The sequence below is a fragment of the Camelina sativa genome, chromosome 8 (assembly GCF_030686135.1).
Source record: "Camelina sativa cultivar CO46 ecotype springtype chromosome 8, ASM3068613v1".
NCBI classification, from domain to species: Eukaryota; Viridiplantae; Streptophyta; class Magnoliopsida; order Brassicales; family Brassicaceae; genus Camelina; species Camelina sativa.
The window spans coordinates 27403219-27420162 of NC_141887.1; the positions used below are offsets into that span (position 1 = coordinate 27403219).

Sequence of the window (16944 nt, forward strand, 5' to 3'; positions counted from 1 at the left end):
AGGATCAGAACATTTAAAACATTATGATGAGTAATGCGATCTGAAACATGAAACACGCCCATTTGCTTTTCAAAATCATTTTACTTCCATCGGCAAACCCAACAGAGCAAACCGGAGTTAACATGACGTCTACGAGCAACTTAAGATTTTCGGTCATGTGATGAGAGGCTCATGTATCGAGGATCAATTCCTCGTGTATCTTACTAGAAAATAACTTACCAGAAGTTTGTCCGAACTAGAGCTTGATTTCTCCGACGCCATCTTACTTATTGCTTGCCACTATTTGGGAGTAAAACTTGGATACGACGAGGCATGAGGACTTGTAGCATGTGCCAAAGTTGCTTAACCACGACCACGACTAGCAAACCTAGGTCTACCAACTCCTCCACGACCTCCCTGACCAGACCCACGTCCTCCTTTGTAGCGATCAGACCACCACTCTGGATATCCAACTATCTCCCAACAGAATTCTTTTTCATGGTCGGATCGTCCAAAGTGACAACAAAGAAGACTATGTTCTCTGCTCTTGTTGTTACCATGTGAAAAACCAGAGCGAGTTGCAAATCCCAAAGCTTCGCCTACTTTGTTTCCAGCAACCATAGGAGATGACTTTTGTTGTTTTGATTCTCGTCGAGTAGTAAACCCTACAGCATCATATTGTAGCTCCTTCTTCTTTGCAGTAAGACTCTGGTCCTCACGAATAGCCGTGGAATAAGCTTTTTCCAAGTCCGGCAGTGGATCATCATCAACGATCTCACAAAAAACATTCCTAGAATGAGTCTCATCAAGTTCCATAGCAAACTGATGTACTTTCTCATCTTCTCTTTCCTTTGCAATTTTAAAAGCAGCTCCACATGTACAAGTAGGAAGTTGACGATACCGTCGCAGTTCATCCCACATATTCACACGTCGAGCATAGTAAATCTATAACGAATTGACCCTCTTGTCGACAAGACGCAAAATGACACACAATTTGGTGATTCTGAACCTTATTCCCAACCGAGAAACTGCTCTTCAAGTTTTCTCACATATCAGATGCATCTTCAATAAACGACATCGTGGATCTCACACGCAGAGAGATTGATGTTTGCAACCAGCCAACAACCATTGAATTCACACTCGTCCAACACTCCAACTCAGAACCAACTTCTCGTGGTTTATTGATTGATCTATCAATAAAACCGATCTTCCTCTTGGCTCTAATACCATGGCCAATGGAGCAACCCATATGGGTTGCTCAAAAATAAATTAATCATATAATTAATATTTAACTAATTTAAGCAATCTAATAAGAACTTAAACCAAAATCATCTTCCACTAGATAAATCTTCGTAGGTTTCTCAATCATAAAACTGAAACTGCTTTGCAAGTTAAAAAAAAAATATGTGTTCATTCTCTCAATACTTGCAGTAATCATAAAAAAAAAACACAGACATTCAAATCATAAACAATGCCATATAAAACATATGATGTGTAAGCCTTGAGGATTGAGACATACATATCGAGAATCAGTTGATGCAGGGGAAATCTCAGGCTCACTAGTCTTCCCTCCAACTTCTCTCACAGCATTTCCTAAGAGAAACCTATAAAAATAATAGAACAAATCAAATTGATGAAAAAGCGTAGAAAATTGAAACAGAACATAACACAAACCAAGCTTTCATCAAAGAACATAACAGAACAATCAAATAACAAAGCATAACAATGATAATGAACATAACATAAAACAAATAGAATATCATAAAATAGAGATTGCTATTTACCTAAAAGCCGTTGTAATAAGCTGAGGAAATTGCTTTATATCTTCATCTGAAATCGCAAATCGAAGATCCTGAAGAGCTGTTGCACTTGGGAAAAACGTTTAGTTCTCCAGATGATTTCAAGCTTGCTGTTTTGAGGTACTCTCTTAAAACTAGATACGACATTAAGTTGTATAGATCGCAAGCTATGAAGATTGGGGAAAAATGTACTTACATTGATGAGAAAGGTAATTGTCTATGGAGATGCTATTGTGCTTACGATAAGAAGAAACACAAGATGCATATTAATCGGTACGAGGGTCCGCATAGATGTGTGAGGTCAGGTTACAGTCACATGTTAAAGCGAGGGACAATATCTTGGTTATTTTCAGAAAGGTTAAGAAAGAACCCAAAGATTATCAAACAGGAGATGAAGGTAAAGATTAAAAGAGAATACAATATGGAAGTTAGTGAAGAACAGTGGTCAAAGGGAAAATCAAAACTTAGGGGAGAAGCGAGTGCTGGTCATCAAGAACACTTTTCACGGATTTGGGATTATCAAGCAGAAATTTTCCGATCAAATGAAGGATCAATCTTTGAGATTGAGACTATTCCAGGGCCAACAGTAGGAAGCTTGCAGCGGTTTTATCGTTTATGTGTGTGTGTTTAAATCACAAAGAGATGCATGGAAGCAAACATGTAGACCCATATTATGATTAGATGATGCTTTCTTGAAATGGATATAAAGGGACATCTATTAGCTGCAGTTGGAAGAGATGGAGACAATAGGATAGTACCAATTGCTTGGGCAGTGGTTGAGATTGAGAATGATGACAATTGGGACAGGTTTATGAGGTTGCTCTCTTCTAGTTTGGGTCTTGGGGATGGAAGCAAAATAGCTATACTATCTGACAAGCAATTGGTAAGTATATTTCTGTTATATATGTTTTTTGTGTTCATATATTATGGAGAATTTTATCTAAGCTTATTTATTTTTTCTTGGGCAGGGTCTTGTAAAAGCTATCCATAACATTCTCCCCCAAGCAGAACATTGTCAGTGTGCTACGCATATTATGGAGAATTGGAAGAGGGATAGTCATGATATGGAACTACAACGTCTGTTTAGGAAGATTGTTCGCAGCTACACCATTGCATATTATCATGGCTGAGTCATATCAATTTTGTCATGGCTGCTTCCAGCAGCGGATCTAGGCAATAAGCAGGTGGGGCACGTGCCCCATACTATTTTTTAACAATTAGCCAGTGGTTATGTATAGTTATGTCCTTCAGATCATTTGGTAAATAGGCACCCATGAGAATTATGTGGTAGTGAGTTCAAATCCTATTGATTTTTTTCTTTTTTTGGAGGTTACAATTTTATACTTGTTTTATGTCTCTGTTAGTCATTTCCTTTTAAGTCCTTTTTTGCCTACCAGATGCATTTTGCATTTTCTTTATTCTATTTAATTTTATTTTTCTTTAGTAAATTTATATGATTTTAGTTTTGTTTAATTTTTCTATTTCCATTTTAATTTTTGAATGAATTATCTTTTATTGTATTATACATATATCTTAATTAATAAAATGATAGTAAAACTAGCAAATTCGTAACATTAAAAATATTATCAGTTTAGAAATAATTTATTATTTTTTAGGGTTTAAGTTTGTGTGACATGGTTAGATAAGTAAATCTAAATGTCTATTTTATACTGAATTGTAAGTTAATTTGTAATTGTGTAAGTTCTAATTAACATTTTTAAAAGATATTTCTATACCAATAGAAAAAATACTTTTAAAACTTTGGCTCATTAAATATGTAAATTCAAGTTATCAAAAAGATATTTTTAAATATGTTTTACTATATAGTTTTAATATTCTAAATATAAATGTTTTGTGCCCCAGTCAAAATATATGTCTGGATCCGCCAGTGCCTGCTTCTATCTTGCGTGCTGAAACATTTGGAATCCCTACTCCTGAGTGGGCTAAAACCCCAACGGGACTAGCCGATGCTGTGGAAAGAGTGATTGTTCCAGACTTTGAGCCGAGGAAAGATGCAACTATTGTGACAGACGAGAAGGCTACAACTTTGTCTACAGCTTCAATCGATGATGCAGCACCATAGAAAATGTTTAAAAACTTTGTCTACAACTTTTAATTAGCACCATAGAAAATGGTTTAAACAAAATTTTGTTTAATTAGCACCATAGAAAATGTTTAAAATTTTTAAAAATTCGAGTTGATAAAAATGTTTAAAAACTTTACATGCTAATTAAACAAAATTTTGTATTAATACTAATACAAACTTTACAAAATATGAAAATAAATACAGCGATGCCAAGGTTAGTAATGGCTATACTACAAAATTACTTAGCTTCACACCCAAAACAGAACTAGTATTCCCAGCGTGACTTAGTTTCCCATGTGAAGTTATTTAATGAAATTTGGAAGAACGTTTATTACTATTATTTTACTTGTTTAATAAATAGTCTAACAAATTAGGATTTTTTTTTCACAACTTTAAATAAAGTATTTATAATCGTAAGAATATGGATACAAAATATATATCCAACTGCTAGTATTATGAAAGTTGACAACATTACAATTAATTCCATTTAAATAAATTTAATACTCATGTTTGGCTGGATTTACCATTAATGTTAGGCCCGTATTTATCAGTATCAATATCTTAAATTAACTAGTTTATCATGCTTAATTAATCGTATGCTACATCAACCATATAATCCACAAATAAAAAAACATATCGATGTAAGAATCTTAAATGAACTAAAACATACAGTATAAAATATACTATAGTTTAGTTCGCGTTGATAATATTGTTGTTGTGTTATTTTCTAGATTCAAATTCCTATAATGATATTATGATAATGTTATCGAATGTGCGGGAGATGCGAGAAATAGAATATATGTTTAGGATTTGGGTGGGACCAATTTTTTTTTTTTTTTTTTTTTAAGTCTTCATAGGCACTTAGCTTAGCTTCTTCCTCGTAAATCTACTTCTTTGTTCTTTGGTCCCATTTTGTTATCTTTCTGTTTTGGCCCAAAATAATTCGACTTTATGTAAATGAAAAGAAAAGAAGCTTCGAATTCGTTTCGTCCTTATAATAATAATATGATAATCCGAGTGGCTCACTCAAACGGGTATTGTTTACAATATAGAGCAGTTTTAAACTCTATAACGATGTCATAACTTTTGTTAAAAAGGTTAATAGATTACATATAATCATGGATCTGTGAACTGCCTAGTGAATGGCCTGGACTTATTTTCGTTACAGAGATTTTTGTTTTAAACAATTATAAGATTTGTTAAAAGAACTATAATCCATTATCTGCAGTTTATACATATAGTCTCATTGTAACTCATGTTTTTTTTTTTTTTTTTTTTTTTTTTTTTTTTTTTTTTTTTTTTTTTTGTCCCGAAGCTCCTACCGTAACTCATGTTTTTTTGACACGACATTAACAATTTCAAGAAAACAAGGAAAGGGAGCATTAACAATTCGGCTCTTTTCATTAAATTGGGTACCCTTAATTGCACCAATCAATGTGCAACTTGATATCACATGCATCAAAGATCATACTATCATTGTGAAGATCGTCTCTTTCAACACAAGGACAACAAAAAAAACAATCTTCTTAACAAATTACTCGAGTATATATATTTATGTATTCTCTCTTCTTAGTTTCTTTTTGTTTTTTACAATCTATGAGATTATCTTTAGTAACAATGTTTAAACTTTTAACCAGTTGAGCAACTGAATTGCCTTGCCTCTCTCAGCCCCATCTTATAACATTGGCAATAAAAAAAAACTATTTAGTTGACTTGTCGAATTAATACTAGCATTCATGTAAATGACGTGGGCACATTTAAAAACACTAATGCTGACTTGTTTTTTTTTGTTTTTTGTTTATCTCTTTTGGTAAATTAAGAGTTACTATTGCTGACTTTAGAGATTAGTTATTTAGTTTTTCCTCGCTCATCGCGTCAAACAAGAATAATAAAAAACCAACGTGATCTCACCAAAAACCAAAAAAAAAAAAACAAATGTAAAGGTTTTAAAATCGAACCGTATTCTTTTAACCCCGGTCAATATTTTTGTTAAGCGTTCATATGTTTGCCATAAGTGATATGACCAGCACAACATACATACGACATTTAATTAGTTGTATCGTTACTTATATCGATCGGCAGCCCTAACTTGAAACATCCAAAGAATTAGATTTTAGATCATATTATCCCGAATTCCCGAATTATAGTATAACGTAATTGCCCCCTATATATATTTAACCTAAATATAACTAAAGTCAAGATATATCTTCCATATTCAACGAAACGCGAGATTTTAATAATTATGTTGAATCATAGTGTTGACAATTCATGCATATGGGAAGTACGTAAATAACGAGCGTAGAAAATGGGTCAGCGAGAGGAGGATCATAAAGATTGAAACGATAACAACGGATCTATTTCATGTGGTGTAAAACTCCAAAACTCTTTAATAATTAAAAGTCAAAAGATGTTATCAAGAAATTTAACATTTTGAGTTTTGGGTTGATTCACTACTATTTGAATAGTTATATCCACCAGTATTTGACAAAGAATGCTATTTAAAGTAAATAACTACAATGTTTGATTATTTCAAACTTTTTTTTTCAAGTTTATTTTGATCATCAACCTCCAATGGATCTATACATATACTGAAATACAATTTTTAGATTTGGGCACAACATACTCGGTAAGTAAAAATTTCTTTAGTTTTGGCTTCTTTCTATTTTTTTGTGTCCTATTTTTTTTTTTTTTTTTTGCAGAATCTGGTCTTTTCATAGAAGTCCAAGTTATTGAGTCGACCAAGTAGTCCCGCACTTTCAGTATTATGATAATAATACAATAAAATGAAAAATAAACCAAATGGCATGCCTTAGCTTTACATACATACTTGATTGTACTTCAAAAAAGGACCATTCTTCTTTGATTTCTCCTTCAAAGTACATAATTTTCAAGAGTAGTGTTTAGAAAGAGGGGCTATGGTATTAGATTGATCAAGAATCTGGATTTACGCTTAAGGAAGGTTAGAGAGACAAAGCTTCAATCTGCACACACACCAAAAAAGTGATTCAGAATACAGTACTGATCAGGATCAAGTAGAGTGAAACCTTTCATCTTCAAGCAAATTTGTACTTTCCCTTCATTATATCTCTTGCCAGCTTATAATACTTCTCAACTACCACTCTTAACACTCTTCTGATCTATTGACACTTCTGAGGTAAAATGTCGAGACAGCAAGCAAATCACATGTGAAACATGATGAATGTAGCTGATCAACGAACAATTAAAATTTATATGGAAAACTAATTTTCATAAGCCTGGCCCAGATAATAATATAGAAAGCATGCGCCATATTGTGTCTTAATTATATCCAATATAAGAAATAGGTATCTCCTAATGCATCACACTAGTTGGCACTTAAATTCTAGCCATCCATATCTAATTGATAGGTAATGTCAAAATTCATCAATAGAAACTGTTTAGTCAATTAATGCTTTCAATCAAGCATCACCATTTCACAGTGGTTTTAAATAGGAAAGCAACTGTGAAACATGTGCCAAGGGAAAGCGATATACCTGTAAAAATGGATTAAACACCTCTTAACAGCAGCTGATCAAGCTCAGTTTCTAGCTCCCTCAACTCAACCTCATTTTCATTTCTGCATTGCAGCAACTGCCTCCTTAGATCTCGAATCAGCTCATTAAGCTTTTGAATTTTCTTTTCTTGAGAGAGAATTTTCTGTCACAAATATAATTCATATTATCATTAGATCATACCATGAAGTATATCCTTTGACAATCATATCGTTTGGAGGACTCAAGATTGGGATCTGCTCAGAGGGATGGGATGAAGCTGGAACTATACCTTAATGTGTTCCCAAGATAAAACTGAACTCGCATATCAGAAAAAAGCATATCACAAAGTTGTCACAGAACCACAAAATGTGGAAATTTCACTAGTTATCAACTAACAACTACATTTATGATAAACTTTAGAGACCTTGAGGAGATTATACGACTGAGTAGCTAAAGTGATATGTAAGAGAATGCAATGGTCCGTTTTTGCTACTTTGTAAGTTTTGCAAGAAAAAAAAAACTGCAGAGTAAGACAGACAGTCCTTAGTGACAAGAAACATGAAGAAGCAATTAGGACAGTGTTTCAATTCAACATCTAGCAAAACTAAGCAAGTCACTGATAAGGCATTGGACAAACAAAGTATCAGTTTTTAAGAACTCATCTCCATCTTTAGGCCAACATACACAACAGTTCTACATTGTTTAAATTCTACCAAAGAGTAAGAGACATGAATAAAAAACAAACCTTTTCATGCAGAGATTCTTTGCCTTGTGGTATATGTTGCTCTTGATCTGAAAGAATGAGAGGAGGACTAGTCTCAGTTTCACTATCAGCTTGTTCATTCCACTCAAACTGAGAAGTCAACACAATGAACATAAGAACAAATAAAAGCACCCACGATCTCGTCATCTTCTATGATAAATTGGTTCTTTACTTGATATTTCTCTTTGTCTTGACTTAAAAGCCTTGCTCTACATAACAAAAAACACCAAACACCACAACTCATATAAGAACTATAGAAAAAGCTCCATATCAATCTTTGAATACAAGAACTGCAGGAAAAGGATGAATCTTTCACATCCAATTCAGGAATAAGAATAATTTTACTACTCAAAATCAAACATTAGAAACGAGCTTAGCTCTGCTACATTTGTCAAAGTCAAAACAGACCAAACACAACAACAAACGTATTCATACAAAAACTGTAGATTTGATAAAAACAAAGACGAATTGGAATCATCAAGGGTTTGTTCATCAAGATGAGACTCACCAGTCGAAATCTGAAAGCATGAATCAATTTGTGCTCCTCGTCTTCTCCTCCTTCAGTCTCTCTCTCTTCTTTTTGAGTTTTTCAACGAATACACAAATAGTCAAAAAAGTTTGTATTTTTTCATTGCTGCTTTGAGATTAACGAATTAAAAGTAATGGGGTAAATTAAGAATATTTTAGATAATTAAGGGAGTGAAATTGTAAATATGAAGAAGCAAAGAAAGATCAAACAAAAGGTAATAATAGAAGAACAGAGTGCGAAACCTGCCGGAGAAGAAGAAGAGAGGAATAATGGGAAATTCGAATTCTTCATCGGCGAATCCTCGCTTCACTTCTGCTTCAAGGTCTTCTTCATCGGAACCACACAAAAAAATCTCACCTTTATCAATTTCTCAAATTGAATTCGATCTGATTCAATTGTGTGTTTGTTTTGTTTTGTTGCAGAGCTTTTACTCAGAAGAAGCTCGAAGATCTCAAATCTCTATTCGCTTCCCTCGCTTCCAAGTCTCAGAGCAATGACCAATACGTATCCTACCCTGCTTTCCAGGTTTTGACGAATTTGATATTTCCTTGGTTTCTCTGTTTTGATTACTTTTGAAATTTAGCCTCTCACGATGTTGTGTTTGGATTCGATATTGCACAGGAGTATTTTGGTCTGAGTGGTTCTTTAGGAGAAAGGATCTTCGATATGGTCACTCAACGCAGGAAAGATGATAAATTGACTTTTGAAGATCTTGTTATTGCTAAGGTTACTACTTACTACTACTTGTCTTTTTCCTTCTGAGCTTCCTCCGCTTGTAGGAGGATTCAACACTGTCATGAAGCTACAACTTCACCCCTCCTGTAATCCAGAGTCTAATATTGCTGTGTTGAACTTTAAATCTTGTTGCTTTTTCAGGCAACATATGAGAAAGGAACTGATGATGAAATTGCTGAGTTTATATACCAGACTTTGGATGTCACTGGCAATGGGGTCTTAGCAAGGTAGCAATCGACAGGCTCTTTAACATAGTTTCATTACCTGTTTGTTATATGTTCATTGGTCTCTTGTTATGCTGTGAATGTGTGATACATTTTAGTATTTCCTTCAGGTCTGATTTAGAGTCGGTACTGGTGGTGATTTTGAAGAGTGTGTTCTCTGCTGAGAGTTCTGATGCGGAATCAAGTGATTACAAGGAGATGGTGGATGCGTTACTCAATGCTGCTACTTTCTCAAAATCTGATGATGATAATGATGGTTCTGAAAAAGGAATGACTTTTGCGGATTTCAGAAGCTGGAGCTCACACGTTCCAACTATCAGAAAGTTCCTTGGAAGCTTGCTTATGCCCCCCGGTCCAGGTTTGTTCTTTATCTTCTCTCGTTCTTAACTTATTTCTTGTTGACAAAACTGGTAAACGTTCTCCTAATTTTCATATTGTTATTCCCGCTGAACCTTGTATAGTGAGACCTGGATATCAAGTCCCGAATCTGCTTTATGGAGATGGTGTGGAATCAGATAGGCTATTGTTGAAGAAGGAATACGCTTGGCATATCGGAGGAGCTCTTCCTCACCACGAGCTTGTTGAGTGGAAGCTGCTGTATCACAGTTCCTTACACGGTCAAAGCTTCAACACATTCCTCGGACACACATCGTGAGTGTTTTACCTAACATTATCCTTGCTTGCAACTTCGTCAAAATCAGGACAGGACTTATTTTGGTTGCTAATGTAAGTTATCTTGCAGAAACACGGGTATGTCGGCATCTGTGTTAATCATCAAAGACAAAGAAGGCTGTGTGTATGGAGGATACGCCTCTCAACCTTGGGAGAGGTACAGCGATTTCTATGGAGATATGAAGTCTTTTCTTTTCCAACTAAATCCTAAAGCAGCCATTTACAGACCAACTGGAGCAAACACCAACATTCAATGGGTATATGCTTTCTTACTACTATATATGTGCAGAAGTGATCAGAAGCATATTCTAACATATATAAACCAGCGCAGTGTGCAACTAATTTCACATCAGAGAACATTCCAAACGGCATAGGATTTGGAGGTAAAATCAACCACTACGGTCTGTTTATATCAGCAAGCTTCGATCAAGGCCAGACATTTGAATGCACAACGTTCGGTAGCCCAAGCCTTTCCAAGACTAGCAGAATACAGCCAGAAGTCATAGAATGTTGGGGAATCGTTCAAGCCTCAAACGAACAAGATACCAAAAATAACGCCATGAAAGGTACTGTTCTAGAGAGGTTTAAAGAAGACCGCAACATGCTCAAACTAGTCGGCATGGCAGGCAATTCAAATGATTGAGATTGATATAATACATCTGAGTGTTCTTACTTTGTGTGTACAACTACGTTTTGTATATCAATAAGAGTGATGTATTTAACAATTCAAACCAATGTGAGGAAGCATGAGCCAATAGATCCTAATCAGAATGTGCTTAACCTACATTTCATCTAGGTTCTCTAAAGAAGCATAAAAGATCAACAAGATATATGAAAAATTTGGCAATAGCAAAACAAAGTTGAGAACTTTATCCAAGAAAATAAGTAACATTAAGGCTTATAGAGCATAGAAGTTCAACTTTAACAGATTCAACCCAAAAAAAACAAAAATTTGCAGATAAAAGAAGCTAAGAAGCAAACACAGACATCTGAAAGAAGCTGAGTTGGATTGATCGATACTCGTCTAGTACCTTCTTCCACGGCCTAATCCACCAAAAGGAGCAATAGGAGCAGCAGAGATTGGATCAACCTTAACAACGCCAGGCAATTCAGACATTCCCAAGGAAGCAAGCATGTCGAGAGTCTCCTTGTCGACCTCGATGTGATCGGTTTTAATGGCGGATTCATCGGGAACAAAGTCCATACGGCGCTCACGCTCTTCCTCCTGAAGCTTGAGGGAGATACCACGGACAGGTCCTTTCTGGATCCTCTTCATGAGATGAGTTGAGAAACCGGCGATCTTGTTACGGAGCCTCTTCGATGGGATGATTGCGACTTCCTCGAGGATCTTCTTGTTGGTGTGGAAATCAAGCGTCATGCGAGAGTAGTACTTCTCGATCACTTGACGAGATGACTTCTTCACCGTCTTCGTGCGAACGCGACCCATGGTTTGTGATTTTTAGGGTTACGAAATGCTCTTCTGAGTCTCTCTCTCACTACTTTTGTGCTTTCTAGGTTCCGGCTGTGATTAGGGTTAGGGTTTTGTTCTTGTGGATCAGAGAGTTTAAATATGAGGATGTCGAAGGGTAAAATCGTATTATCATACTTTAGAAACAGCAAAAGTGTAACGAAGCCCAATTATATGGAGAAGAGCCCGTTAAAGATTCTTATGGGAAGGGGCCATTAATTGCTTAAATATTCTGGGATGGGCCTATTAAGTAATTTGGTTTTTGGTTCTATTATTTTTGGGTTTTGGTTGGAATAATAGTTAAAAATCCGCATAATGAATTTTGATATCAGTAAGTTATTTAAAACAAAAAAATCATGCATATTGTTTTAATTCAATTGATTCAATTGATACACGGACCAAAAAATTCCTTAAAATAATATTTAAATATAATTATATTAGTTTTTCTTAAAATAAAATATGCTGTCACTATTAATCTAGGTGGGTACAAATTACAACCTGTCACAAGATATTGGAATTTGTTTCCATATTCTGAAGTTCACTAATTTTAAAATATGAATTTGGAAACTGATGTTGATTGTGCTAACTGTCTAAGTCTAAGATATCGGCTGCATACAACTTTAGTCTGTGGAACAGTGCAGATCAAAATTTAACTTTATAATAATTTTTAAGACAAAAATAAAAATAAAAATAAAAAAATAGAGTGTGGTCCTCTCCCTATCTCCTCCAGTTTTGAGTTTTTTTTGGAAATAATTAGAAAATACTACTAGCAAAAGCTTTGGTCCCCTGCTTTAGAGATATCATTACCTTAGTCAATAAGTTTTGCTTCACACATACCTATGATGTATATATTCAAATGCAAAAATTATATTGCCATCTGATACTATTAGATAGAGCTCAGTTAATGCTTTATAGATTTAAGTTTTAACTACACTCTTTTATTAAGGGCACTTTTAATTTATTAATTATTTTTTATAACTCGAGACCATGAGTTGAAAGTTGAAACATATCAATTTCTAGTGATCCATTTGGGAAACCATTACTGAAAGGGTAGTTAATTTATTTGAATAACAATACCTCACTTACTAATTAAACAACACCATGAAAATGTTATTTCTCAATTCAAAACGTCTTACCCAATATACGTAAAAATGTGATATATGATACATCCAAAGCGTACAATTCACACTAAAAAAAAGATAGTTTATTACTTCATTTGGTTAGTATGCAAGAGGGATTTCTCCACTTGGGATGACTAGTTCGAGACTGAAAACATCCACGTACTATCTTTTATGAAACAGCGAGGTATAACTTTCAAACCGTTCCGACAATTCCATCTTAGTTTCAACAAATCTTAATGTTTCAGCAGTTTTGATTAGAGACATATTTGTTCTTATTTTTTTCCTCAAAAAGCACCAACTAAAATGTTATTATCTATAATTATACGAATACGCACACTTAGGAAGTACAAGTACTCCATCTAGCGTAAGAAAGTATAATCTTAAAACATTAATTATACTACAAATATTGTAAATGATCTCGATTTCTGTCGACTGTGACGACGTACCTAGAACCTATTTGTATAACGCAAGATATACGCCATTGGTTTCAACTTGAATGATAAGTCAATCAACAAGTGAATCCTCTATTAATATTATTGTATTTGGAAAGTACTCACTCATAACGAAAACACGAACAACTAAAAGGGAACCATTTGTGGACAAACAACAAGGGGGAACACGATTTGAAGAAGAAAATAAAGAGATGATGCTATTTTACTAGGGAATCGAGAAAATATCATGAATATGTAAGACTAATAAGAATAGAAAAATAGCAACTTACCCGAAGCTCAGTGAAGCTTCACGCACCACTTTCCAAAAATAACAAAGGAAGGTTGTCGTTTAGAGACATTTAAATAAAGGAACTTGCAGATTATAGAAACCCTCCACGATTTACATCGCAGATTCCGCTCCTGCCCCCTTTTTTTTTCTTCGAGAGGGAGCATTATATACTTGCAGGTGTGTGTAACAATTTGGTAGTATTATAGTATAAGTGTGTGTGTGTCAATTTGCTCATATAATGCTTATTTATATATGCGAGTACAATTCACGTATGACCAAGAAAATTTATTGCTTGGAAAACTCTTACAAGTGTCCACTACGTCCTCCCACTATCTATAGTCTATAATTGTACATGTTTCGTATGCATATCTGTATAGGTTTATCACTTTATTGCAATTTACAAGAGCGCTAAGGTTATCCAAAATGTGGACTCAGTACAGGTCATGTTGAGACTTTTGAGCACTCGATTTTGTACCGTACGTCAATACCTGGTTTGGCGAGTATTACTTTGCTACCTGAATGACATAAACGAATATCAAGTATTTTGAAAATTTGTAAAAACAATATCAGATTTTGACACACATACTTCGTAAAATTCCACTTAATCTTGCAGCTTTTGAAATTGATACACTTCACATATAGAAAAGAGGATTAAAACGAATGAATAAATGTACTACGTATGTAGTTAACCGTCGATTCATATATTCCAACTTTAAAAACTTTCCAACGTAGGTTTAATAACAAATAAAAACGTGAAAACCTGATCTTCAATAATACAAACTAAACGTTAGACTTTTCAATATAGTTCGGTGATTTAGAGATAAACTAATCTGATTATAAGCCTTTCTTCCCTTTGTTGCCAAAATTTATATATACGTATGTACATGTGCTCTCCAATATTTTCCCTTCGTTATTACAACAAACAAAAAAAATATACATATCATTTGTGACAATATAATTTATCAAATTGCATAGGATTAGAAGACCAGAAAAAAAAAAAAAAATCATGCTCTATGAGACTCTTACCATACAGCGAAAATAAAAATAAAAAGACAAAATACATACAAGAGCCCAACAACCTCAACTGTCATCTGTCATTGGAGAGGAAAATGACCATAACATGTGCAGTATCACTATAGTGAAAATATAAAAGAACTTCTAACATAGATGTTAAAAATTACTTACAGAAAAGGACATAAATAAAATAACAAAGTGTACGCGTTTAATTGGTGCAGACGTACATGCGAAAAAGGTGTCTCGAAATCGACCTGGAAATGACGTCGCCTTTGTCCCATAACTCAAATCTTTTTGCAACACTAATTCAATCATTATGTGCTGAAGAAGACATGTCTTAGCTATGGAACAAATTCATTCTGAAACTATGTCACACGCATAATTGCAACCCCCGGTGAAGATATATATACCAAACTTATCAGCTTCCGTGACCGTGCTTGGTTTTTGTGATTGGATTAGAGCGCGGGACATGAAACAAATATTTTTGTAAGATAAATAACTTCACTTGCTTATCAACTATAAATTCTATGTTATGTTATATTAACAACAAATCCCTTCTGTTTTAGACGATATTCGGATGTTTCAAAAGCTCATTTGAAATGTCAAAAATTTAGAGAACTATAAGTTCGTTACACCAACCTTAGCATAGCTCGCACTGATAGTATATGCATATTTGTTTTGCAAATGATATGTTTCATACCAGATAAGCATAATATCACATGTTGTGGTTTCGCAAGGTGGTGTGAGATGTGTTGCTTTTTTTTGGAGTGATTCTTGGTGCTCTTCTGATAAGTTGAAGTGGGAGGTCATCGTCCACGGAACTTTTATAGATCAACGATATATAACTGGCGAATACTAATAACTGGGTTTTTTTTTTCAATTATCGTCAAATACCAAAAGAATTGATATATGTGCATTATATAAATGAAAAGAAGTAGAAATCTAGGTATTATTCATTAAAATCCAAAAAAAATCTATGTATCCCTGATGAAAATTTGAAATAGTTATAAACTTAAAAATATATATAATACGACAAAGATCTGTGAGGAGAGGATTGAAACACGAAAAGAGGAGGAAAAAGATCCAATGATACAAATCTTATCGCATAATTGTTGTTTTCTTCTTATAATTACATTTGAAGAAGAAAAAAAACCCAACTTTCTATTTATATACTATCATTTGCTATATTATGAGCTTATATTATAATCAGTTTAGATGGTCCTATTTACTTGAAGGGCAGTTGGCCCACTGTCAGCAATCAATTTTCATTTTATTCTTTTACGAAACCTTGATAAGAAAAATAAAATTAAATAAAATTCAACATGAATAAGCATATATAGAGTATAGAATATGTAAATAAAAAAATGGATGTCGAATATTTGTTATTAGAGTTTTGTTTTGTTAAAATTTCAAAGGATGTAAGTGTAAGAGCTTTTGGAATTCAGTTCACATATCATACTTTAGTAATCTTTAGTCAAAAATTAAGAAAGAAAAAAAAAACGTCTAAAAACCAATAATGGTGTCCAGCAAGCACGCGAAAAATGTCTCAGAATTTGTTCTATAAATGAAAAATTGTAAGAGCTTTTTTTATCAAAAAAAAAAATGAAAAATGAAAAGAGTTTACTATATTATTAAGAAAAACATTTGGTAAAAAAAGTCGTCAAATAAAACAGAAGCGGACCACGTTGGTCTCCATTTGCATGTCTTTTGGATTTTTTCAGGTAGTTACGATTATCTTTAGAAAAATGATGTGTGGTATTAAAGTTAAGATCGAGTAGATATTATAATTTTATGCACTTTACTGTAAAAATACTTACATGGTAAAATCTTGTAGATTTATTGAGTGATTTTGTTATAAGAATATATTTTATCATTTTTCATGATTTTAAATGTTGACATATCTATCTATGAGATATTTTGCACCTAGTAGTTGCACAGGCAGCACAGCCTTTTCTTCTGTGTTTATATGTATCAATTTTTAACCCAGTGAGAGTTGATTGGTTAATAGTTTATTCTTCTGTGGCACTAAATGCAGCTATAGTTCGAGTCCTCTCATACTTTTTTTTTTTGGGGAATCATAAAACAAAGAAAGAGAAGAGAGTGAGAATTGAAGATGCATGGAATGGTGTGTGGGAAAGGCAAAGCACATGACTCCACAAGTTGCGTGAGGGTAAAGTATCTTCTTCGGGTGAAAAAACCCATTATTATGCCCTCTCAGCCGTTAGATCTCTCTTCCTTCATCATGCTCCCGTCATCCTCTTTTACCCGTACGCCATCAGCTTGCATAGTTGTATTATATCATTCATTTACTATTTCTTACTA

At 34.0% G+C, this 16944-nt stretch overlaps 4 protein-coding genes across 7 annotated transcripts; 2 read left to right on the top strand and 2 right to left on the bottom strand.

Moving 5' to 3' along the window:
- Window positions 1-1947: 1947 nt before the first annotated feature.
- On the top strand, window positions 1948-3861 carry LOC147940532 (uncharacterized). The gene is made up of 4 exons (XM_087461339.1): window positions 1948-2397; window positions 2488-2661; window positions 2747-2855; window positions 3668-3861. Exons 1-4 carry the CDS (start codon window positions 1948-1950, stop codon window positions 3859-3861), a joined length of 927 nt encoding a protein of 308 aa, XP_087317465.1.
- Window positions 3862-6593: 2732 nt separating this feature from the next.
- On the bottom strand, window positions 6594-16691 carry LOC104708483 (uncharacterized). 4 transcript variants are annotated; one of them, XM_087461989.1, is made up of 5 exons: window positions 16649-16691; window positions 8648-8773; window positions 8122-8348; window positions 7377-7539; window positions 6594-6845 (listed from the first exon to the last, which is right to left on the bottom strand). In XM_087461989.1, exons 3-4 carry the CDS (start codon window positions 8284-8286, stop codon window positions 7390-7392), a joined length of 315 nt encoding a protein of 104 aa, XP_087318115.1. In that variant the 5' UTR covers window positions 8287-8348; window positions 8648-8773; window positions 16649-16691; the 3' UTR covers window positions 6594-6845; window positions 7377-7389. The 4 variants fall into 4 exon arrangements, with proteins under 4 accessions (XP_087318115.1, XP_010423366.2, XP_010423364.2 ...); XM_010425064.3 differs by lacking the exon at window positions 16649-16691 and having other exon boundaries at window positions 8122-8229; window positions 8312-8342; window positions 8648-8727; XM_010425062.3 differs by lacking the exon at window positions 16649-16691 and having other exon boundaries at window positions 8648-8812.
- LOC104708487 (uncharacterized) lies at window positions 8852-11030 on the top strand. Its single transcript, XM_010425067.2, has 8 exons — window positions 8852-8990; window positions 9091-9193; window positions 9290-9394; window positions 9545-9630; window positions 9738-9985; window positions 10089-10278; window positions 10370-10556; window positions 10631-11030. The coding sequence occupies exons 1-8, from the start codon at window positions 8938-8940 to the stop codon at window positions 10940-10942; spliced, it is 1284 nt and encodes a 427-aa protein (XP_010423369.1). The 5' UTR covers window positions 8852-8937; the 3' UTR covers window positions 10943-11030.
- Window positions 11147-11746, bottom strand: LOC104708488 (small ribosomal subunit protein eS17w-like). The gene has a single exon (XM_010425069.3). It carries the CDS (start codon window positions 11744-11746, stop codon window positions 11324-11326), a length of 423 nt encoding a protein of 140 aa, XP_010423371.1. The 3' UTR covers window positions 11147-11323.
- Window positions 16692-16944: the final 253 nt, after the last annotated feature.